Genomic DNA, 23,854 nt, shown 5'->3' on the forward strand with positions numbered 1-23,854 from the left:
GCTTCCATGTTGCCTTTTCGTACGTGAATGTGGCTCTGTGTACCATGATGGAACAGGGCGTCACACAAGTAGTAGCTGGTCATTCCTTGCGGATGCAGCCCACAATGGTGATATGTGTTTTGGAGTTCATGGACTAATGGCTGTATGGGCTTGGTGATTTAGTTGTGCATTAAATTTCTATTCTGATATGGGCCGTGTAGCGTTCTTCTTTGCGAGTGATGTGGCATATTCCTATTTGGGGAGCGATGTATTGTGAGGAGATCTGCATTGGGTTCCAGCTTCGGAGTTTAGTCGCGTGGTACTGTGCTGGGCGCGTTTGCCTACGGAGCCCAGTGGGGTCAGGGATGGGGGCTGCCAATGTGACTGTTTGCATGTTGTTATGCTCAGGGGCGGGGGAATGGGTTTTGTGTAACAGATGCCGGTCAGCCAGGTGGACTGGTGGCATGTTGTGATTTTCGGAATATTGCTGGTCACAGGTGCCTGTGTTTGCGTGCGTTTCGGGGGGGGGGGACTGTGGTCATGTCCATTGGAATGGCTTCTGTATTCGTGCCATCTGTGCCCTGCAGCTCCCATTGGCCCCTCTTGTGTTTCTTTTGTTCGTTGGCATGCATGGGTGACTTGTACATTTCACTGGTTGCATTGTGACTTCATTGCACCTACGGGGAGTTGTACTTTGTGGGCAGGGAGCGGTGTACAGGCACTCAGTGGGGCCGTTTACGGTTGATTCGCGATGCCGTACTTCTCACCATGGCGGATTGGTGCTTTCCGCCATGCTTGATGGCGTTAGGTACATGTCCGCTAGGGTCGGAATTTGCGTACCCTTGCGCCATGGTGGTATTTACGGTTTGGCATGGCGCGCGCGCGCGTACTTGGTGCAGTTAGCGTTGGCGTTCACTACGGTGTCGCTAATGGCTTCGTACTTTGCGGTGACGGGTCATAGTCGCACCGAGCGGTATTCGATGGCGGTATTGCATTTCCGCCATCGTTTTTCGGATTCCGCCAGGGTCGTAATGAGGGCCATTGCCTGTTAATGGACTATGCTCTTCCTCTGCATCATGGTGGATGCCCTCCGCATTCATCAGACTCCTCCTTCCCATTTTTCTTTTTGCATTCAACTATGTTTTGCTTTTTTCTTTGAAAAACATAATAAAACAACAAAGCTATAGTAAAAGATATCAACATCATAACACTCCAAAAACTTGAAAATGTCTTTTTCTTGGCCTTCTTTTTCACAGTACGACCCGCTTCTGCTCCCTCTTTTGCTAGTTTCTGAAAAAAATGTCAATGCAGTGAGAAAATGAAAAGAGAACTCCGATATACTCCCCATCATGTTATGCTTTGGGAGACAGTTCTTTTGTCTCTGCAAACGTCTGATATAGATCCATCCACGGCATCCCTGTAATTTTACTGCTTTCGGTGTCGAGTAGACGATGTTATGCGGGCCAATGTAATGCTCCTCTTTCCACTTCCTTAGATGGTTCTTCACAAGGACTTTGTATCCCGGAAAAAGAGGTTCTGCTGTTGGAAATTGTCATTTTGCATTACTTGATTGTCCACATTGGGCCTCATTTCAAGTTGTGCAGCATTCCAGTGGTTAATCCACTGAAATGCTGTCCATCTGAATAACCATTACCATCATGTTGTACAGGGTAATTACCGCCAGATTACAAGTGGCAGTGGCATAGTTAATCCCCATTTTTATAGAGTCCATTGGATTCTATGGAACATTTTGGCCGGAATTACTGCTGCTGTAATTCCACTGATTTTGCTGATATTTGGCAGAAATCAAGAATATTTACCTCTAGCTTGATGCTAGAGGTAAATCCCCCAGTCCAGGGTCATACGCATAGTATGGCGGTGCGGGAAAATTGTTGGTAATTCCGTTACCGCCAATTATTTCCTGCACCGCCACACTTGTAATGAGGCCCATATATTTGTAGGCCTTTTCTGCAATGATATGTATTTAAGGGACTTGGTAAATTCTTTGAGGTACAGATCAAATTCCCTCCCAGAATAGCAGAAGTAGAATGAGCACCAGAGATTGTACGGGACGGCAGAATTGGCGCATGCATTCTGCGCCCTGTAACAATCTCATGAGGAGTCAAATGCTGATCTTCTCCAGGCGTGTTTCTTAAAGCGATTAAAGCAAGCGGCAAGCAGTGTACCCGTGGCTTAATAAGAGTTTGCATAAGCTTTGCCAGTCGCATTTTCAGCAGTTCATTCATCTTTTCTACCAAACCGTTGGCTTGAGGATGGTAAACTATGCATAGTTTATGTTTAATCCACAGGAGAATTGTTATTTCCTTTATACATTTTTGAGCGAAATGCTGCCCATTATCAGGCAAATTTCATCTGGAATTCCCCACCTCGGGAACACCTCCCTCACCAAGAATTTTGATGCAGCGCGGGCATCAATGTGGGCACAGGGACCTGCCTCAAGCCAACGTGAGAATGGACACGCCACTACAAGCAGGTACTTGTATGAAGTGCACCTCTCTTGCATATCCAGGTAATCAATATGCAAGTGCCATAATGGGCCCTCTGGTCGCGGAAATGTTCCCTGTACAACTCTTAACGTGTGACCTGGTAAGTACTTTTGACACAAATACAATTACTCATGTATTCAGAAACATATTCACACAAATTTGGCACAAACCAGTCTTCACTTATCCCTGCAGCCACATGCTCTTTTGATACATGGGAAGAATAGTGAATCTGTTCTGATAACTTTGGTCATAAAAAGCTTGGCCAAGTGGCGAATTATTTGTTGAAATGTCCTGCACCAGCCATAAGAAATAACTTCCTACGCTTTAGATTAAATCTGTATTTAACTAGAGAAGTGCTCATAAGGCGGCACATGATTCCTCATAATTTGAAGTACTGTCGCTTCTGCGAGCAGCCTACAGAAAAGGAGACCTTGCAACATCTAATTATCTCCTGCATCAATCTGCAAGAGTTACGAACCAAGCATTTTGCTCATGTACTAAATCTGTATAAACAATATGATGAAAATCAGATTTGGAACTTGCTTTTAGCTGGAACTAAGTTCTCTACTATCAAAGCAATAGTTCATTTTCTTGATGCAATTTTACCTTCTGAAATTAATATGTAATCATTCACTGTTACCAATTTTAAAGCGAAAAGAACCAATTGTACAACTGAGACATGAGATTGTATAGTTAACTTTCTTAATTCATTTTGTATTGTTGGTTCTCTTATTTTACTCATTTTAATAATTTTCCTTTGTATTTTGATCTCAATTTGTTACTATCATTTGGTTTTGAAAAGTTGATTAAATTCAGCTGTATCAAAATAAAAAAATAAATAAAAAAGAATCTGTTCCAATGCCAATTCCTTGGCATGACAACGTTTCATGTGCTATCATGTCGCCAAACCAGATCAGTTGGAAACAGAGAGCATACTCTCCTCTTCAACAGATATTTTTCAGCATCTGATGCTTTCTCCCTGCAACTCAATTATCTGCATTATTGGTATTGTATTGCAACTTTCTGGCAATGCATATTTCTCTTTTTTCACTTTCAGTACTGCCATTAGGGGTATTTTTTCTTCCTCACCAGGGTACAGCATATGTGATCCCTCTAGCAGATATGCTGCTTCTTTTGCTGTTCTGTCTGCTCTTTCATTTCCTCGTTAGATACAATCTTGCCCTCCTGTATGGGTTTTGCATTATCTTAATGCTAATTCTACTGGGAGCGGTAACATTTCCAATAGTTCTCTCAACAATGCTGCATGTTGAACAGGAGTACCAACACTTCTTTTCAACCCTCTCCTTTCCCATCTTGCTAGTCCTGAGTGTACTGAAGAGGGGACATAAGTGGAGCCTGAGAAGTTGTTCACTGCTTGGCCCTCAGACATGTTTAGTGCTTCAATTAGACCCTCTAATTCAGCTGCATGTGCAGAGTAATCATTTGGCGATCCTCCCCTTTCTGCACTCCCCTTCCACACCCTACTACTGCACATTCTGATGCCTTTGATCAATACTGAAACTCCCATCAATGAAGATCATGTCTGTCCTCCCTTCGATCACTTCTTCCTTAACTAGGGGGTTACCTTCACTCCTGTCAATGCAGGCTACACAGTCATGCACATAATCTCCTTCCTTTACTTTTTCTGCAATGAACTGTGCTGGGTTTATTGTTCTACACCTCACCACTTCTATTGCTGGGTTAGTTAGTATTACCTCATACCCTGAAGACCATTGGGTAGTCAGTGTTGACCTTGCTTTCTCCAGTATTGCAAATAATGCATGTTCTACGTACAGAACTAGTGGGCACCCCATGGTTATTGTGGAAGCCTTACAAGAGCGAATGCAGCAGCTGTTAGTGCCTGTTCACATGGGAAGTGTGCCTGCATCACTGCTGCCAATGACCCGCTGTAATATGCAAATGGATTGTGCCCCTGACTCTTTTTCTGTGTCAGTACTGTTGTCATTACTTTTCCCATTGAATGTGAAAACAGATGAAATTTGTCCTTGTAATTGGGAGTTGCTAACACTGGTGCGTGCGCTAGTTCACTTTTCAGCTCATCAAAATTCTCGGCCATTTTGGCTGTCCATTTTATGTGTGTTTTGTTTTTCTGTGCCTCTTTTAGTGCTTGCAACAATGGCCTAGTGTAGGTGGAGTAATCAAAAACCCAAAAATTGCTGCGTTTCTTTCACCGTTTTTGTTTGTGGAGTCTTGTGTATGGCCTATACTCTTTCTGGTGTTAATTATCTCCTGTCTGATAACACAATCTGACCAAACTACATCACTTATTTTTGACAGTATTGCAATTGTTGCATATTAGGGACATTCTAACCCTTTTCCCAGGGAAAATGGTCTGTGGGCGATTTTAAACTGCTTTGGGTCTTGCCTGCTTCACTAGAAAATCACATTTCATAAATGATTTTTGAATTATAAAATGGTCATAAATTCCTCTTTCACTGGCAGACCCTGTATGCTCTAATCAGTTGACCTAGAAAAATAACTTCTGTGCGCTTCGCTGAATGCTTGGCCTGGGATTGCATGCTCTGTACTAATGAACCGGCTGCAGTGGCCTTTGCCGCGAACAAAATGCTTGCACACTTTTAAAGTAAAAGCAGGATTTTGGGGGCTATTTACTGCGCTGTATTCTACCACTAAGATTGATTATACTTACATGTGCCGCAGAATTCATGGATCAGTTTTATTAGGCTTTCTGTTTTGCAGATATTAGAAAGCGCTCCCTCCCCTTCTATAGTGCTACTTCCTCAGCTGATAAGTGCGTTCCTTCATACATTTTTATTACAGACTTTTCCCTCATGTTGGGTGCAACATGTGCATGCTCCTTGGGCTGTACTGTGACGCTGGTATGGGAGGTAGACTGGTCAAACTCTTGCAGAAATGAATAATGCGATGCTTTGTGTTGGTGTTCACGTCCACAACCACCCACCTCCCCATTTGGTCAGGTGCTCTACAGCGCATGCATGCAGCCAGTTGTACTCACACACAATCCACGCCCGTTGTCCACGGTGCCTCTCCATGTATCCTGGGAGTGTGCTGTCCCTTAGCACCATGGAATCGGCGCATTGTTTCAGTTACTTTTGTACAAGGTTACATTGTATGGTTACATTAAACAAGGATATGAAAAACAAAAGGATTATATACAGTCCTAGGCAGGTTACAGCAAGTTGCCTAGGCAGCTTCAGCCAACAAAGATATAATACATTGACATTATATACAGGCAGGGAGCAGGTCATACAACATTGTGGATTAATTGGTCTCTAGAGAGGAGAGACCGTTTTTGGCCCTTGCCCTGAAAAGGGAGAAGGCAGGTTCTGCTCTTAGATCTAAAGGTGTGGAGTTCCAGAGTTTGGAAGCAAGTACAGGGAAGCTGTTGCCTCTGGATTTCTGGAAGTTGTACCTAGGTACTCTGAGGCAGTGTAGTTGGGCTGATCTGGTAGGTCGGGCCGATTGACAATTGATTTTTGGTGAATTTACAGGCCAAGTATTTAGGTGCTCAGTTAAATAAGCACTTATGCGGGAGGGTCAAGGTTTTGGAAGAGATTATGGGCCTCATTAAGAGGCGGGCGGAATGGGTTTTACGGCGCCAGTAAGGTGCCGGAGCCGTTAAACCCATTCCGCCCTATTACGAGGTTCCCTCGCGGGACCCGCACAGGACGTCTGGTCCCCATGAGGGGACCATGGAGCTAACAATGGGCCCATCATTAACAGGCCCGTTGTTAGCTCCCTCCCCATTCCCATTGAGCCGTATGGGGGCTAGAATGGGAATGGGGAAGGTCCGGGTCTGGGTTCCCTGAATGGGGAAATACCAGGCCCTCCAAAGTCGGAATGGCCCGGTATTTCCCCATTCAGGGACCACGGACCCGGACCCGAGTTTGGAGGCAGCCATGCCCCTATTATGGGCATGGCTGCCTCCAAACTCATAATGAGGCCCTCTGTCTTTGATAGACAGCCATTACCAAATCAAATGGGATGTTTGGTCTTATCATATTGCCACCCAGTTATTGTTTGTTTAATGATGGGTGACTACAAATCACCTAATATCCTGCTAACAGATTGAGACAAGTGCTCCATGATAATTTTGGACTTGCCCACTTGATTTTTTCAACTCACAATAAAATCCATAGCTCCATTAAACAACATCCCATGATGGATTTTTCACTAAAATGTTGTCATTGAGTCTAGTAGAAAAGAGTTAGCCATTTCTCTTGATTGCGCTGGTCTTATCTATAAATGCACTATTTTCCTGACTCCCAGAGGACATTCCCTCCATTCTAGTGAAGACCATCAGTTTTTACCCTCTTGGGATTCATGACCTTTACTCTCTGACATCCCTTCTTTCCCTTAACTCTCTGAAACGGACCCTCTGCCAAAACTGAATGATTGGTTGTGACACATGCAATATATGCCCCTTTTACAAAAATGGGAGAGGAGACCTAACTCTGGCAGAATCTTGACATGCAGGAAGCAAACTGATTACAGAACATGATTTCCCCATGAATTGTCATTTTCATAGATTATCGGTTCCTGGTAACAAAGTTAGAATAGTGGGCAATAGGTTTACGCTTTAAGATAGATACATTTTATATGGTCTCTGTCTGGGACAGTGGAGCAAATGTTTCTGCTTCTGTCAGGAATAGCTAACTCCAATGTAAGATAATTCACAGGATATACTATACTTTGTCATGGTTATTCAGACTTGCGCTAACAGACATAAGGGATTTACAACATAAGGCACCACTGCAAATTTACTTTGGCCTTGTTCTAAACTTCAAATGTTCTGGAAATATGTTTTATATAAACTTAATTTCTTTTCAGAATTTCTGAACGAGGTTCACTTCTGAATTAGCTTTTTTATCAAAGGTATATCCTTTCTAACTATCTCCAATCTTGCAAAATTCCTTGCACTCACTATATTTTTCTCAGTCACAAAAATCTAAGTTCTGAGAGAGAAAGGTACTGGCATTGACTTAACACACTGGTATGAAACACTTTCTCAGCTATGTATGGTGGAGCCCTCGACCTGCTGTCAACGATTCTTGCCAGGTGCTTTTCAAAAGGTCTGGGATATTTATGCACTCTATTTGTAACCTGTGGATATCTTCCCTGCCCCTAACTGAATGTCCTTAGACAAGCTGTTAATGATATTTCTTTTAGCGCACATTGTATTTAATCTGTTTTTGATCTCATGATTGTTTTAGGAATATCAACACTGTTTTCCGTAGGGTTGGTCTGTAGGATTGGATCTGTTCACGCTATGACATTTAATGCTTATTTTATTTCATGTTCAGGTTTGTGTTAGATCTCTTTCTCACATAGGTTGTACCCCAGTCTACTTTCTCTAGATGAAAGTCCATGCATTATTTTTCCTATTGTCAGACGCATTGGGCCTCATTACGAGTGTGGCGGTAAGGGGTTAACGGCGCCGGTAAGGATGCCGGTGCCGTTAACCCCCTACCGCCGCATTCCGAGGTCCCTTAGCGGGTCCCAGTAAGGCCGGCTGGTTTACCAAATGCCCTTAGCGGGAGCCGCTAAGGGACCAGGGAGCTAATAACGGGCCCACTACTTGCGGGCCCGTTATTAGCTCCTTCCCCATTCCCATTGCGCCCTGTGGGGGCTCGAATGGGAATGGGGAATGGTTTTCAACTGGGGACTTACTGGGTCCTCCAAGGTTGGAATGACCCGGTAAGTCCCCATTCCGAGAATCCGGACCCGGACACGAGTTTGGAGGCAGACATGGCGCTTATAGCGCCATAGTTACCTCCAAACTCGTAATGACCCCCACTTTCTCAATAATACTTAAGCATTGTAGTAATGTTTCTCATTCAGTAAGGACCCTAAACCTTTCTTGATTAGTTTACATCTTCTATTATTATGACTTTTGTGCCTGCTGTGTTTCTTCACTTGGGACATTCATCTCTGCAATTGATATCCTCACCTACAACCTGTTTGTTTTGACACAAATTCCAATACCAAAATCACATATTAAATACCAAGGCTAGTAGAAACTGTTGTGGTATCATTTTTTTCATCTAAAGGCATGCATACGACACTGCTGTACAGGTAATATTAGTGGCCTACATTAAACCTGCACAAAATTATCGTAACGAATGTGGTTTTACACAGCAATGAGATCTCACCATCACTATTTGTATGATATACTAGCCAGCATTGCTCAATCTAACATCATTTACATAAGTGTTAATCTGCATATTCCACCCCATATTTTTTAGGATAAGTTTACTTTTGAACTCAAGCCCACTGTAACTTGAATAAAACAACTGTTAGTACTAATGTTGAAACAGCTAAATCCAAATCACTGTTTTATTTCACATATGCATTGAGGCGGCCTTCATCAGAAAATGTGATCTGTACTACCATGCGCTGGCCTGTGCAGTTTGTTTTTACTCTATCCTTACAGAACATTATAATGTTACTTTCATTGTATTACAGACCGTACATGTCCATTGGAACACTACGGGATCAAGTTATTTATCCTGACTCAGTGGATGACATGCAGGAGAGAGGGTGTCATGAGCTGGACCTCGAACACATTCTGCACATTGTCCATCTAAACCACATAGTGCAAAGAGAAGGAGGTAACGTCTAGCCTTGTTTAAGTGACTTTGTAAATCCAAATATCAACAGCATTGCACAAAATACGTTTCTGTGTCACTAAAACTGTGGGTAAACAAATATACAAATATGAGCATCAACAGTATACTTTCAAGTTCAGAGATGGGATCATACTTGCCCTAGCACTCCACCTCCCTGTTCAAAGTGTTTCTGAGTCTAGATACACAACAGACAAGATGCTGCAAAAGCCTCTTGTGCTTGTACAACTCGGCAAATATCTGATGAATATGGAGTGTTGCTTGTCAAGGTGCAGCGTGTGTGTGGCTTTCATCAACTCAGTGGTATTGGTTCTTCAGGCAGTTCATGTCTGACCGCTTCCTGGCCTCCTGGAAGACTGGGACCATTCCGGAGTGGGGGTGCATGTCAATATAGCCATTCCTCTTAATAGTACAGTCCAGCACCTCCTTCATTAGTGCAAGGCCACCCAACCGTGGGCCTATTGTAAAGAAACATGAGCATAAACAATGTTAATCTGCGTACAAAGCCTTCCCCACAAAGAAAGTACAGAAGAGAGGGAAGAGGGGTCAGATGACCAGGAGCTCAGCATTCTGTGACTTTTTCTTCAGCAATAGTTGTCAGTGACTGAAGGGGATGAAAGACTAGGTGGGAAAGGATGAACAACGGATTGTGAAAGGAAGAAGCAATGTGTCAGAATATATTAATGTCTGAGTGGGATGGGATGAAGGATAAACAGCTGAGCGGCATAGGATTAGTGGCTCGGTGAAACTGGAAAACTGGATGAGTGAGAAAGGATGTGAAAGTATGACTGATTAAGAAAATATTTTTTTATTATTATTTATTTATTTACAGTTTTACATACACCAAAAGACAACCCATTGAGCAGGTATAATAATGAATACAGAACAGAGAAGAAGAGGGGAACAAAAAGAAAAAAAAGAAAAAATAATCATCATCCAGCTTAAAAGGAGTCATTAAACATATCCCAAATATTTCCATACAATGACAGCTTGTGTTTCAAATTGAAAATCATTTTTTCAGTTCTTTTAAGACAGTGCATCTCCTGAACCCAGTCATCAAAAGAAGGGGGGATCCGGCTTTTCCATCCACGTAAAATTATCCTTTTGGCCACAATGGTAGACCGAAAGAACAATTTCTTGAGAGCAGCGCTAAAATCAGAAAGCCCTGTATCATCACCTAGAATCACAGTCTTGAAATCCAGTACACACCCACCGCCAGTAATCTTGTCACACACATTGCAAATATCGCTCCAAAAACCTCTGACTCTCACACAGCTCCACAACATATGTTCCAGAGATCCAACCTCTTGATCACAGCCCCAACACGCATCACTGTCAGCCATGCCTCTCTTGTGTAAAGATTCCGGACACCAGTACACACGATTAAGAATCTTAATTTGCCAAGACCACTCTCCCAAATTCAGTGAACACAAGGATACATTCCTGCACATATTTTGACAACAATCGAATCAGTTTCAGAACCAATCCTTTCACTCGATACCTCCCGCAGTCTGTCATTACCCTGAAATCATGACACAAACAACTTGTACATTTTGCTGGCCAAACCCCCTCCATTCCCATTCAGGTCGCCCAGAAAGATGTTCAAGTCCAGGGTTTTTGACCAGTCAACTTCACCCACCGCTCTCTTCAACCGTCTGTAAGAGGAATTTGAAAGATTACCAAAACCACAGCTGTCTCTAATCTCAGCAGCAGTCAACCATCGTCCATCCTTCCCTAAATTAGATATCTGTTTAATGCCCGCCAGGAACCAATCTGGCCAAAAAATAATTTTTGAGTTATCCCGAATCTTTGGATTCAACCAAATGGAGGCCCTCTGGCATTTAAAGGCGTAATAACCCAACAACGCTAACACCTCACACCAAGAATTGCGTAAAAAAGCTGTCACCAGTAACTTGTCCCCAGATCCTTTAGTTTTAGTGGTCAGAAGAGCTTCAGGGCCAAGCGGACCAAAGGCATTAGCTTCCGCTACCGCCCAGTGATCTAACTCACTACTCAAAAAAGGAAGAAAAGAATGAGAGGAGAAGGCTAAATGATAGGCCTTAAGGTTCGGGACCCCCAGACCACCCAGATGAACAGGAAGCTGTATTTTCCAAATAGCTATTCTCAGAGGTTTTCGATCCCACAGAGATTCCTGAATTAGACGATACAAATCCTTCCAATAATAGTTTTTAATCCTCAAAGGAAGCATGCTAGCCACAAAATTGATCTTCGGTGTCAAGTTCATTTTTAAGGCATTAACTTTACCCCACATAGAAAGACTGAGATGAGAGCATCTGGCCAAATCCATTTTACAGTCTTGAATAATTCTTTACATGTTTTCTTCTACGATAAGCGAGACAGGAGACGTCAACCAAATACCCAAGTATCGTAAGCGCATATCACACCACTGAAATCCCAGACCCGTGACAAGATTTTTATCACATCTGTGCGAAAGAGGTAAAATCTCTGATTTTAACCAGTTGATCTTGTAACCTGAACACGCATAAAAATCATATAATATCCGCATCAGACAAGGAAGAGGCACATCTAAATCCTGAAGCACCAACGAAAGATCATCTGCATACAGCCACGCCTTCTGCACAACACCCCAGCAACCACCACCATGCAAATCAGCTTCATTCTTGATACAAATAGCCAGGGGTTCAATCGCCAGCAAAAACAAAAGAGGCGACAACGGACACCCCTGACGGGTGCCCCGTTTCAAACTGAAGGACTCTGAGATAATCCCATTGGTCTTCACATCTGCCGTTGGATTGGCATATAAAAGTGTTAGGGAGAATTCTCTTAAAAGGCTAATTTCCCAAACCTAGTGAGTCCCCCAGCAGCTTTGCTGGATTTTTGGGTTCTTATGTTCTCCTGCTAAGAGTGAGACTCTTTTCCTCCCACTCTTAGGCATGATTTGAGATGTTCTTTGACTTTGTATGTGTTTATGGGCTATGGGGTCTTTTACTCCATAGGGTATCATCTGTTTTTGTATGTGTGTTACACAGCACCCTCAGTGCAGTAACACAGGGGTGTCACAGTGACCCCCAAACATAGACTCCATACCCTGGGACTGACTACTGTCTCCCAGGGCATGTAAAGTCACCATTGGCTTTATTAGTCCAAATTTGGGAACAGAACCAGTACAAACGATCATATTGTGGAAGTACTGGAAGGGGTTAATTAGATTGCCCCTGGGTCTGTTTTCAAGGGGGCACTGTCCAGTCCCCCCTTGTCGAGTTTCTGGCTGTTGGCAGTGGTTATCACTCGAAATATTCCCCCGGAATATTTCCTATGGGATTTTCCCATTCATTTTAAACACACCACTTTTTGGTGCAATGTTAAAGATAACGCTGGTTTATTTATTTAATATTAAATCACCGGTTGGGACTTTTCGCCAGAACTCAGTTTTAAAATGGTGTTTGTGTTCGTCTCTGAAACTCTAACCCAAGTCGAGCCCTTTGTTCCACTATTTTGGCAGGCTTCTCCATAGAAGCCCTCCAAATGGTGCCACTCTGTCTGGGCTTCACAGGATGTGTGGGAGGGGGAATAGGCACCCTGGACTGCGTTGCCTCTGCAACTCAAGTCGCACTCTAGTCTGATTGGCCCAGTGGTGAGCCGCCCGCATAGATTGTCTCTGAGTGTAGTAACACTCTGCACACATTCTGTTTATGTGATATATTTAGCACAAAATTCAGACCATGCGTTCTCAACTGTGGTGCGATCCCCATGTAGGGCCGCAGTCAGATTGTTCATTCTGTATATGTTCAGTGCAACCCCCAACCACTCAGTTTTGCTAGGGAGCTTGGGTCTCTTCCAAGCCATGGTGAGACAGGCTCTTGCGGCCATAAGAAGGCCTTGTATCATTTTGGGTGCTTTCAAGTTCGTGTCGTCTGTTTCAACCAGGCCGAACAGAATCAGTAGTGGTTGTTTCTCCCATACATCCTCATCTAATTCCTTGATCCAGCTGAGAACCTCTGACCAGTAAGCTTGGACCACCTCACATCCCCACTACATTTGCCAATAGTTTGCTCGCTTCCCACAACCCCTCCAGCAGAGTGGGCTTACCCCTTGGTACATTTTAGCCAGCCGGATCGGATCATACTGCCATCTATACATCAACCTGACGGCATGCAATTTGTATTGGCAGGATATAGATGATTTTGCCATTCGTCTACAAATTTGTAGCCATACGTTTTGTGAGATCTGCCTGCCCATATCTGATTCCCATCTGTTCTTGAGTGTGAGGGATGGTGTAATATCGACCTCAATCGGCGCCAAGTACATTTCACTAATTAAACCTCTAGAGGTCGTACAGGTGTCGAGAATTCTCTTGAACGGGGTAAGGTCCCTTTGTAGCTGATCTTTCCATATCGCCCTTGTCATCAACCCCTTGAGTCTAAGGTAGAGGAAAACCGATAACGAGCCTATGCCAAGTGCCTCCTGAAGATCCTGAATAGTAATTAAGGTGCCATTCCTCCAGAGTTGACCAGCCCTCTCCAATCCCGCGTCATACCAGATCTCAAAACTCCCTGGGTCTGGGATTGCATCCCGGATCCCTGACGACCAGAGGTGTCCCAACGGAGAGGGCCATGTTGTAACTCCCACCATTCTCTTGCCTGGCTTCCATATTGCCCATATCGTTCCAATAATGGGGTGATTTTTGACACTATTGCGTAGCTGGGGACCCGGAACCCATAGCCATTCACCCAGAATGAAAGGGCGGAGATGGTAATTGTCCAAGGCTATCCATTGCGGTTCTGACTGCTGCCTGACATGGGGAACAAGTACATGCAGCTGGGCTGCCCTATAATATGTTTCTATGTCCGGGAGGCCTACCCCTACATTGTCTTTTCGAAGCTGGAGCAAAGATCTGGGGACTCTTGGCTTTTGATTTTGCCACAGGAAGGTTAAGAGGGACTTTCTAGTATCCATAAAGTATTCTTGGGGCATTTTGATGGGGAGTATTTGGAACAAGTAAAGTATTTTGGGAAGAATCACCATTTTTATCGCATTTAGACGGCCCATCCAGGAGATGGTGAGTCTGGACCACCTTTGGATATCGTTTTGAAGGACAAGTGATAGAGGGGGGAAGTTAGCCTCGTATAGGGAATCCAAGTTGCATGTAACATTGATGCCTAGGTATCAGAGTGTGGAGAGGCTGACCTTTACTCCTAGAGGGGCAAAGTGTTCCGTCTCAGAGTCTCTACTTTTATCAATTGGGAGGAGGATAGACTTTCCAGTATTGATTTTCAGGCCAGCCAGTTCGCCATATACTTCGATTATATCAGTCGCAGCTGGGACAGAATTTAGGGGATCAGTTAGATGTAGTAATATGTCATCAGCGTAGAGGCCTAGTTTATACTCACGATCACCCACTATGATTCCCTTAACTTTACCATCATTCGTTAACCTCTGAGCCAGCTGCTCAAGGGACAGTACAAATAGTATTGCTGACAGTGGGCAGCCTTGCCTTGTTCCCATTTCCAAGGGAAACCAGCGTGAATACCCTCCGTTCACTGCCACTGATGTTGTGGGGGATGTGTACAATGCTTTGATGGCACGGCGGAGCTTCGACCCGAGCCCGTTCCAGACCAAAACCCTTTCTAAGAAGTCCCATGACACCCTATCAAAGGCCTTCTCGGCATCCAGTGACAGAAGAGACGGATCCCCTCCCATTCCCTGTGCTTCATGAATTAAGTGAAGTGTTTTCCTCATGGTATCCGCACCCTGTCTCCCAATAACAAAGCCAACTTGATCGGAGTGTATTAGCCGAGGTAAGTGTTATTCAAGCCGGGCCGCAATGACTCTAGCACATACCTTAGCATCAATGTTGAGAAGAGAGACGGGGCGATAGGAGCTACAATATTTGGGGTCTCTACCCTCCTTTGGAATGACAGCAAGCAGGGCCTGAGAGAAGGACGGGGGGGCTTGGCCTGTGTCAAAGATGTGATTGAACAAGGATGCAAGGAAGGGGGCAATGAATGCGGAGAATGTCTTATAAAAACCAGACGTGAAACCATCATCCCCAGGGGCCTTTACCGTCTTCAGGCTTTTTATGGCTTCCGTGACTTCCTCTTCTGTGACTGGTGTGTCTAAGGATTCGGCCTCCATGGATGTGAGAGTGGGGATCTGCACTTCTTTGAGGTATGTGTCAATACTCTCGGGAGGAGGGGGGATCGCATGTATATAAGTCTTCATAAAAGAAGGCAAATGCTCCTTGTATGCCTTCGGGAGATGTTACTATCGTGTCTGTGAGGGTGCCGTCAGTCCTCTCGATGAGATCGACCCATCTCTCTGCCTTCTGTGTACGGAGACGAGCCACCAGGAGGGCGTCTGCCTTGTCGCCTTTTTCATAATATTTTTGTTTGAGGTATTGTAGGGTTTGAGCTGTTTTGCCCACGATAAGTATTTCCAGCTCCTCTCTGAGCTGTTTAGCTTCGACAAGATACTTGGGTCTCTCACATGGGGAGGACTGGGCCAACTTTTGGGCTGTAGAGAGCTTCTCCCTAATATTCTTTTCTATCAGGGCACTTTCTCTTTTTTTTCGGGCCCCCTCCCTAATGAGCACCCCCCCTCCAAGTGGCCTTGGCTGCTTCCCATACGGACGTCTTCCCAATCTCTCCCGTGTCATTTGTGGCAAAGAATTGATCGATCCCAGTTTCAAGAGTTTCTTTGAAAACTGAGTCTGCCCATAAGGAGTCATTACATCTCCATTTAGTATTCCGAGGGGCCAGGTTGTTTCAGCATATATCCACCGTAACCATGTCGTGATCCGACCATGCCGTGGGGTGTACATTTGCGGCGCAAAGTATTCGCAGGAGGCAATCGGAGAGGAAAATTTAGTCTATCCGTGTGAGCGTGTCATGAGGGAGGGAGTGAAAGGTGAAGCCCCTATCCGCTGGGTGCAAATGGCGCCAACTGTCAGTGAGGCCATATAGGTCCAGGGTTAATTTGATTTCAGCTTCATCTCGGAAGGTGGGTGGATCGTGTGCATCGGACCTAGTCTGTCTATCCACAGAGCTGTCCACCCATGTATTAAAATCTCCACCTAGAGCTATGTGTCCCTTGCCCATGCTAAAAACCTTCTCAGTGATTTTGTGGAGGAACCTATTCTGCCCTTGGTTAGGTGCGTAGAGCGTGGCAAGGGTGACAATTGTGCCTCGAATGTTTCCCACAACCACGAGAGCCCTTCCTTTCTTGTCTGACCAAGTCTCAAGAGTCGACATCCGAAGGCCTCTGTGAATTAAAATCCCCACTCCCGCTTTTTTTGAGATACCAGAGCTCCAGTAGGAAGGGCCTACCTCATGTGATGGAATCACCCTCTCCTCCCCCTTTGGTATCGTGTCTCCTGCAGAAAAAGAACATCTACGTTTGACCTCTTGAATTCTCTGGCCACCATGGATCATTTCGTGGGGGAGTTTAATCCCTTCACATTAAGGGTGCATATTTGTAGTCTGCCGTTAGAGAATATAGGCTCCATCTTGAGCATCATGTGAGTGCTTAAGCGACCATGTCGTCTGCATCATGGTCCGTGTCATGTTCGATAATGCAATGTATGGTTCATTTCTCGTGAGTCTGGTCTCTGCGAGCCCTGAAGAGGTCAAGGAGTGACCCTTCCAATTCGCGCTTTGACCCTTCATGGTCCCACTTTGTGTTCTTCCGCCCCCCAGGTCCGTCTTCTCATGGATCATGTCTTCTTCCCAGCCGACCCTTTCCTCCCTCCCCTCTGCCCCCAACATTCAGCGTCCTACCTGTCCAGGTTGACATCACCCAGTCGGCCTCGGACCACCAATGGAAACCGCGAAACAAGCAGTCCTATCCTAATGTAAACATATTTAACAGTGAGCCCCCAACCGTGTATTATTAACACCGCAAAAGCAACTTACAAGTATTAATTCTGGCCCCCTTTTTAGGCATCGTTTCAGTGTCTGTTTTACCCCACATTTCCACCAAGGCACCCTAAACATGCAGGCCCCAGTTTGTCGAATGCATAACAAAAATTAAACAATTAGTTCTAAAGTCTGACCCTGGGGTCGGGTGCAACGTTGGCGCGTGCTGAGAGTGAGTTCCCCCCTCCGTCATACTGAAAACCTTCCACTTTCTCGCGGGCCGCGCCGAGCGGTCAGCTTCATCCATACCAATCACCCCATTGTACCTTTGCCACGTGCGGCTTAACGTGACAGCCTGGAATCCGGGTTAATGTTCCATGTCTTGTGAATTGTTCATTCTCCGGAATTTTCTGGATCCCTGAATCCTCCTGCACCGCGGGCCTTTAATGCCCCACTCACCCTCACCGCCTTTCGATTCAGCAAGGGAGGATCCTTCTCCCTGGGGACCCAACAGGTCCGCTATACAGTCCGCAATGTCCTTTTCCGAAACAAGTTTCGTTGTCGAGGCCTCCCAATCAAAGGTGAGTGAGAACAGATAACCCCACCGGTACCTGATACCTTTGTCCTTCAGCATCTGTGTAATGTGTAATTGGGGAGCATTTCTTCCTCATTGCCAACGTGAGCGATGATAAGTTTTGGTAGATTGAGATGTTCGCTTCGCCCAGTGAAAGTTGTGGTGCCTGTCTGGCCTTTTCTAGGATCCTAGCTCGGTCCGCGTAATTGTGAAAACGAGCCAGTACTGATCTCGGGCCTCCTGGTCTGCCTCCAGCCCTATGGATGCTGTCAGTTTTGGGTTCATCCACTAATTCATCCCTAAATAGGAGCTTGAGAATGGTGTGTAGGGTCTGTTTTAGGTCAAGGTCGGTTTCGCCTTCCTTTTCGGGCACGCCGAACACACAAATGTTGTTACGGACGCTCCCTGTTTTCGAGATCGTCAACCTTTAGGCGTATTTCCTCTTCCCTGTGTTCTATTTCTGCAATGCAGTGATCCATTTGTGCCTCCAACGTGTTCAGAGAGGTTTGGTTGTGCTCGACTTGTTCCAGCCTGTCATCCGTTTTGTCCATTCTTTGTGTGATTTTATCGATTTTGCTGCCTATCTTTGCTCTCATGCTTCTCATCTCGGTAAGCAGGTCAGCAACATCCGCCTTGGTGGCAGTGGCGTCAGATCCTCCAGTCGACATCTTGGACTCGGCGGGTGCCCTCAGGGATTCGTGGGTTGGTGTAAACCTATATTTCGCCAATTTGCCCTTAAGGTCCATGGGTGGTGGGATCCCAGTGGCGAGGTGTGTGGGTCACAGCTATACACAGATAGCCCCGCCAGAATGGTCTATTGAGAAGTATACACTTGTGTATACGGGCTTTGTCCTCCAGTGGCGAAGCGTGACGGGGGGATGTTATTAAAAGCTCCGATAACAGATAGCCCCTCTTATGTAATTAATTGCCCTTCGGTTCTTCCTGCTTTATCCAACTGGGGAGCTTCCCGTGATGTAGGACAGCACGAGGCTCTGGGACAGTTCCCAAGGAAGAGAGAAATCAGTTTGAGGCCTGCGCAGCCCATCCCAGGCGGGGTGCCGGGGTACTGTTCCTGGATCTGGTAAATTCAGGAGTATGCGTGGGTTCCGAGGAGGGCACACGCCCTGACAGACAGGGGCCCAACCCTCTTTTGTGGCCTGTTTAAGATCCTCTAGCGCCCTCAATAGGACCCGAGGCGCATTGGCTTGCTCATTCTCTCTGGGGTCCAGGTGCTCCGCGCAGCCCCCCAGCCAAGTTGCGACTCGGGAGAGGGCCCGCCGCCTTCCCTGTGCGTGATGCAGGAGGAGAGTCCACACGCAAAGAGCCGGGACAGCTCGAGCGGATGGAGCCGGTCGTCTCCTTCGGGGCTCACACTCGTACATGAAGCGACAGCAGAGACCGCTTAAACTGGGCCCGCTCCACAGCAGTCCTCCCACGGGCGCACCCGGTTCCCAATCGGGCCCCCTCCGGGTCCACGGCTCACGGAGGTGGGGGGAGTGCGCACCTGTGTGCCTGTACTTGTCGGTGGGCCCTGGCAGCGGTGTGCGTCGCTGAATTCCCCCTGGTTCCGTGCGTATCACGGCTCTGCGATCGCTGGAGGGCGTGGCGGGATCTCGCAGGCCTGCCCTGCCTTCACGCGCCTAATCTTGCAGAGGGGGTTTCTCCACGAAAAAAGCTCTGCTTCAGTCCGGGTTTTCTCCCAGTATGTCCTGAACACTTCCGACGCTTATTTCCGTCGAAATTGTAGCCGGGGGGGTCTCGTGGTGGGGGCTCAATCCACTTTTCAGGACCCTTGCGTGGAGCCTACACGGAAAGTAATCCCACCCGTGCGCCCCCTGGTGGCCGATCATGACCATTGTTTTAATTGAACACAGAACACATGATTAAGTTACCAAGCTCAATGCAGAGCACCTGCTTCTTCAGTTACTTCTTGAGAGCTTTTAGGGGCACTTTTTTTTTTTTTAAACATTTTTATTGTTTTACAGCGTAACAAAGAACAGTATAACAAGTAACATCCCCTTGGACCCCCCCCCCCCTCGCCCATCCCCCATCGGGAGGGCCTGCTCCATGCTCCTACTTTTCTCAGGATTGTTTACAAGGTAAATATGTCAGTGATTCTAATGTTGTGCGGGCACCATTGTGCCATATAGTCCGACTGAAGGTATTCTAGAACTCCCCCCCACTCCTTCACGAAGGACCCACTCGAGCCCTGTAGGTGGAGTGTGATATTTTCCATTGTCATTTGCGACCAGACCTTTTGCAACCAGGTGTATATTAGTGGTGGATCTTGTTTTTTCCAGTTTTGTGCGATGGTGGCCCAGGCCGCTATGAGCAGGGTCATGAAGCTTCTCCAATGTGCCATACTGTATTTCTTGGATGGTGCCCTGTCAGGCCGCATAGCCACACTTTCTCCCCCAGTTGATCCGCCTCTGGGAACATTTTTTTCATTTCTGTTATCAATTCAGACCAGAATCCTTTGACCCCTTGAATCCTATGCCTCCACGTGCCAGCATCTGGGCAGCCTCTCCAACAACGGTCGGACGTTCCCGGGTACATAATGTTAAGCCTCTCCGGAGTGTAGTGCCATTGCGTGACTATTTTTGTCCACATTTCCCTGGTCTGCACCGCTCGTGTTAGTTTGGGAATCTCCGTCCACAGCTTCTGCCACTGCTGTATTGGGATTTCTTCCCCTAGTTTTCTTTCCCACCTTTTCATATAAGTCTATTTTATTTCTTCGTCCTGGGTATTGATGAAGTAATATAGTGTGGAGATTAGTTTCTTAGTTCCTGAGTTGGATACGATATATTTTTCGAAAGGGGTTAACTCCCTTGTGGCCGCTTGGGTAATCTCTGGCGTTGCCAGCCAGTGTTTGAGTTGTTCGTACTTGTAGCCATCCGCCTTTGTCAAGTTCCACATCTTTTCGCAGTCTGCAAAGGGTCGTATTTCTTTGTCGAGGAACATTTCTCCTATTTTCCTACAGCCTGCCTCTTCCCATTTCTCATAGGCCCCAGGCTCTTGTCCTGGTGGGAATTGTGGGTTCCTACATATGGGCGTGAATGGTGCTGTCACAGTGGTCATGGAGCCCTTCCGTGTCTGTTCATCCCATGCGCTCAGTGTAGATTTCATGATTTCACTAATTCGGAGATTCGGATGTCTATGTTGTTTTAGCTTCCAGAGAATCTCTTCCAACAGGGTTCTGGCGACTGCCCTATCTTGAGTTACCCAGATCGATTGTTGGTCATCCCCTAGCCATTCTTTCAGGACCCACAGTTGCGCTGCTTGGTAGTATTTCCTGAAGTGTGGTAGTGACATTCCCCCCTCTTTGACATGTGTCGTGAGGATCGATCTTGCGACTCTTGTGGGCTTCTTATTCCAGACATATGATGAAATTGTCTTTGACAGTGCTTTGAAGAATGAGTTTGGAATTGTTATCGGGAGGGCGTGGAAGTGGTACAGTAGTTTAGGTAGAATATTCATTTTCACCGACTGGATTCTACCCCACCATGAGATCCTTAGCGGGCACCATCGCTCCATATCCTTTTTCACTCTGGCCAGTAGAGAGGGGTAATTGCCTTTGTACAGTAAATCCACCCTGTGCGTGAGTGTAATGCCCAGGTACCTGATTCCTTCTGTTGCATGCTTTAGGCCTAATGAGCCAGCCACCCTTTCCAGTGCCTCTTTGTCCCCTGCCAATAGTAGTATTTCGGATTTGCTCCTATTGATTTTCAGGCCTGATATCTCCCTGAACGCCTCCAATTCCTGTAGTCTGTGTGGTAAAGACTTCCCAGGATCCTCCAGGGCTAGGAGCATGTCGTCTGCATAAGCTATTACCTTATGTTGTCTGCCTGCCATCTCTATCCCCTTTATTTGGGTGGTTTCCCTAATCTTGATTAGTATTGGTTCTAGGAATATCGCATATAGGAGGGGAGATAATGGGCCTCCTTGCTTTGTCCCCCTGGTAATCTCCACCCTGTCTGAGATTTCTCCGTTGACCGCTATCCTTATTGATGGGGAGTTATAGTTGGCTTTGACCATTTTTATGTATTGTTCTCCAAACCCCATATGCTCTAGCGTTTTGAAAAGTATGGCCCATTCCACCCGGTCAAAAGCTTTTTCGGCGTTGAGTAAGAGTAGTATGGCTGGCGTGTGTGTAATGCCTATTTTTTCTATTAAGTGTGTCAATCTTCTTATGTTGTCGTGTGTTTGCCTACCAGGAATAAAGCCTGATTGATCTGGGTTTATTAGGGAGGGTAGAAGCGGTGAGAGCCTGGCTGCTAGGATCTTTGTGTAGATTTTGGGTCTAAATTAATCAGTGCTATTGGGCGGTAGGAACCCGGGAGGGATGGATCTTTATCTGGTTTGTGGAACAACAGGACCTTAGCCTCATTCATGGATGGGGTTACATTTCCGCTTTCTTTGAAGGTGTTTAGTAATTCTGTTAGGAATGGGGCGAGGATATCTGCATATTTTTTATAGAAGGGGGCTGTGAAGACGTCTGGGCCTGGTGCCTTGTTATGTGGGAGTCCTGCTATTGCTTTCTTCACCTCTTCTTCCGTGATTTGAGTTTCCAGAGCTATTTTCTGTTCTTCCGTAATCTTAGGAATGGGGAGAGACTGCAGGAATTTGTTTTGGTTGCCCTCGTCTGGGCGCTCCGTCGCGTATAGTTTCTGGTAGAATGTCTTGAATACCTCCCCTATGTTCTTAGTGCGTGTTTGGGGTTCGCCTTGTGCGTCTTTAATGTTTAATATGGTTAATGATTTATGTTTTGCGGAGAGTAGTCTCGCAAGGAATGTACCTGCCTTGTTTGCTTTGATAAAGTATCTCTGTTTAAGGTAGAGGAGGGATGTCTCTGCTTTTTTATTGCGGAGCATTTCCAGTTGCCCTTGCGTGTGTCTCAGTGCTTTCTTAAGGCTTTTGGTAGGGTGTGTTAGTAGTTCCTCTCGTATATCAGTGAGTTTATTTTCTAGTTATCTTTCCCATCCATACCTTTGTTTGTCCTTGGTGGCTTTCAGAGCTATCATGTGTCCCCGGGTGACTGCTTTGAACGCCTCCCACACCATAGTCAGTGGGACCTCCCCTGTGTCATTTTGCTCGAAGTATTCTGCAATCTTGTCTCTAATTGCTTCTCTAGTCACCGGGTCTAAAAGGAGATCCTGCGGGAGTCTCCAACGCCAAAGCCCCCCCTTCTCTGGGGTCTGTACGTCCAGCCAGAGTGGGGCATGGTCCGATATTGCGATAGGTCTAGTTCCATCCCCTGCACTTTGCCCAGCATTCCTACCGACACCCAGATATAGTCTATTCGGGACATCGTATTATGGACATGTGAATAGTATGTGTAGCCCTTGTTTGGACCCTTCAGTTCCCTCCAAGCGTCACACAACGCCATTTGATCCATTTTTTGTTTGAGATGTCTGGATGGGGCCCCTTGGTTTAGTGGTCCCCCTGAGCTTCTATCTAATTGCGGTTGCCATGCCATGTTGAGGTCGCTCCCTAGTATGATCTCTCCTTTCGCAAACCCCTCCAATTTTCCCATCGCATCTCGCAAGAATCCGTCTTTACCCGTGTTTGGCGCATATATCGATGCCAGGGTGAGGTTAAGGCCCTCTAGCCGTACATTGGCGAGCACCATCCTCCCCTCCCTGTCTGTATGCTTATCTATTAGTGTTGCGTCCCTTCCCCCCCGCATGGCAATTAGAACCCCCGCTCTCTTTTCAGTGGCGTTCGATTGTGCCAGTACATTGTACCCTCTGAGTGAGACCTTCCCTCTGTCTTGTGCTCTTATATGTGTTTCCTGGAGGAGTAATATGTCTGCCTTCTCCCTCTTAAGCAAATTCTCTATTTTCTTCCTCTTCACTGGGGAGTTCAGGCCCCTAACGTTTAACGTTAATATTCTGATTTTCCCCATTGCATTTGACCAAGATCAGATATCATGTGAGCCTGAGTGTTGTGATCCCGGTTGTCTTCCGGAGTAGGACCCCCATCTCCCCCCCACTTCCCAACCCCCCCCATAATAAACTAACAACCAACTTTGATCCCGAGGAGGGCCCGAGTACCTATGGATGCTAGGGCGTTGCGCCTATCGCTCCCTGCCCTCTGTGGACTCGGGTTAACTTTTGCGGGGAGTCCTAAACCCTGCATATTCCTCGGACCTTCGGGCCGCTGGGAATTACTTGTTCCGAGTTCCTTTGTAGAGTGCCACTACCAGTTCCTAAGTCTGGGGATGTCCCCTGTCATCGTCCTGTATGGGTGTTCTTCTCTTCCGCTGTTGCCGGTTTGGGATTCCCCCTCCCACTTGGTTTCCTTTTTTGCCGAACCACCTCCCAGCCTCTC

The 23,854-nt window shown here is 46.2% G+C and overlaps 1 protein-coding gene across 1 annotated transcript in view; it reads left to right on the forward strand.

Annotated features, from left to right (window-relative positions):
• ABCD2 (ATP binding cassette subfamily D member 2) overlaps positions 1 to 23,854 on the forward strand; it is a 427,364-nt gene that overhangs the window by 248,228 nt on the left and 155,282 nt on the right. The window contains exon 7 of the mRNA XM_069629213.1: positions 8,955 to 9,100. Coding sequence (XP_069485314.1) covers positions 8,955 to 9,100 — 146 coding nt within the window. The remainder of the gene's footprint in view (positions 1 to 8,954; positions 9,101 to 23,854) is intronic.

The sequence above is a fragment of the Ambystoma mexicanum genome, chromosome 12 (genome assembly GCF_040938575.1).
Source record: "Ambystoma mexicanum isolate Mex_15411 chromosome 12, UKY_AmexF1_1, whole genome shotgun sequence".
Taxonomy (NCBI): Eukaryota; Metazoa; Chordata; class Amphibia; order Caudata; family Ambystomatidae; genus Ambystoma; species Ambystoma mexicanum.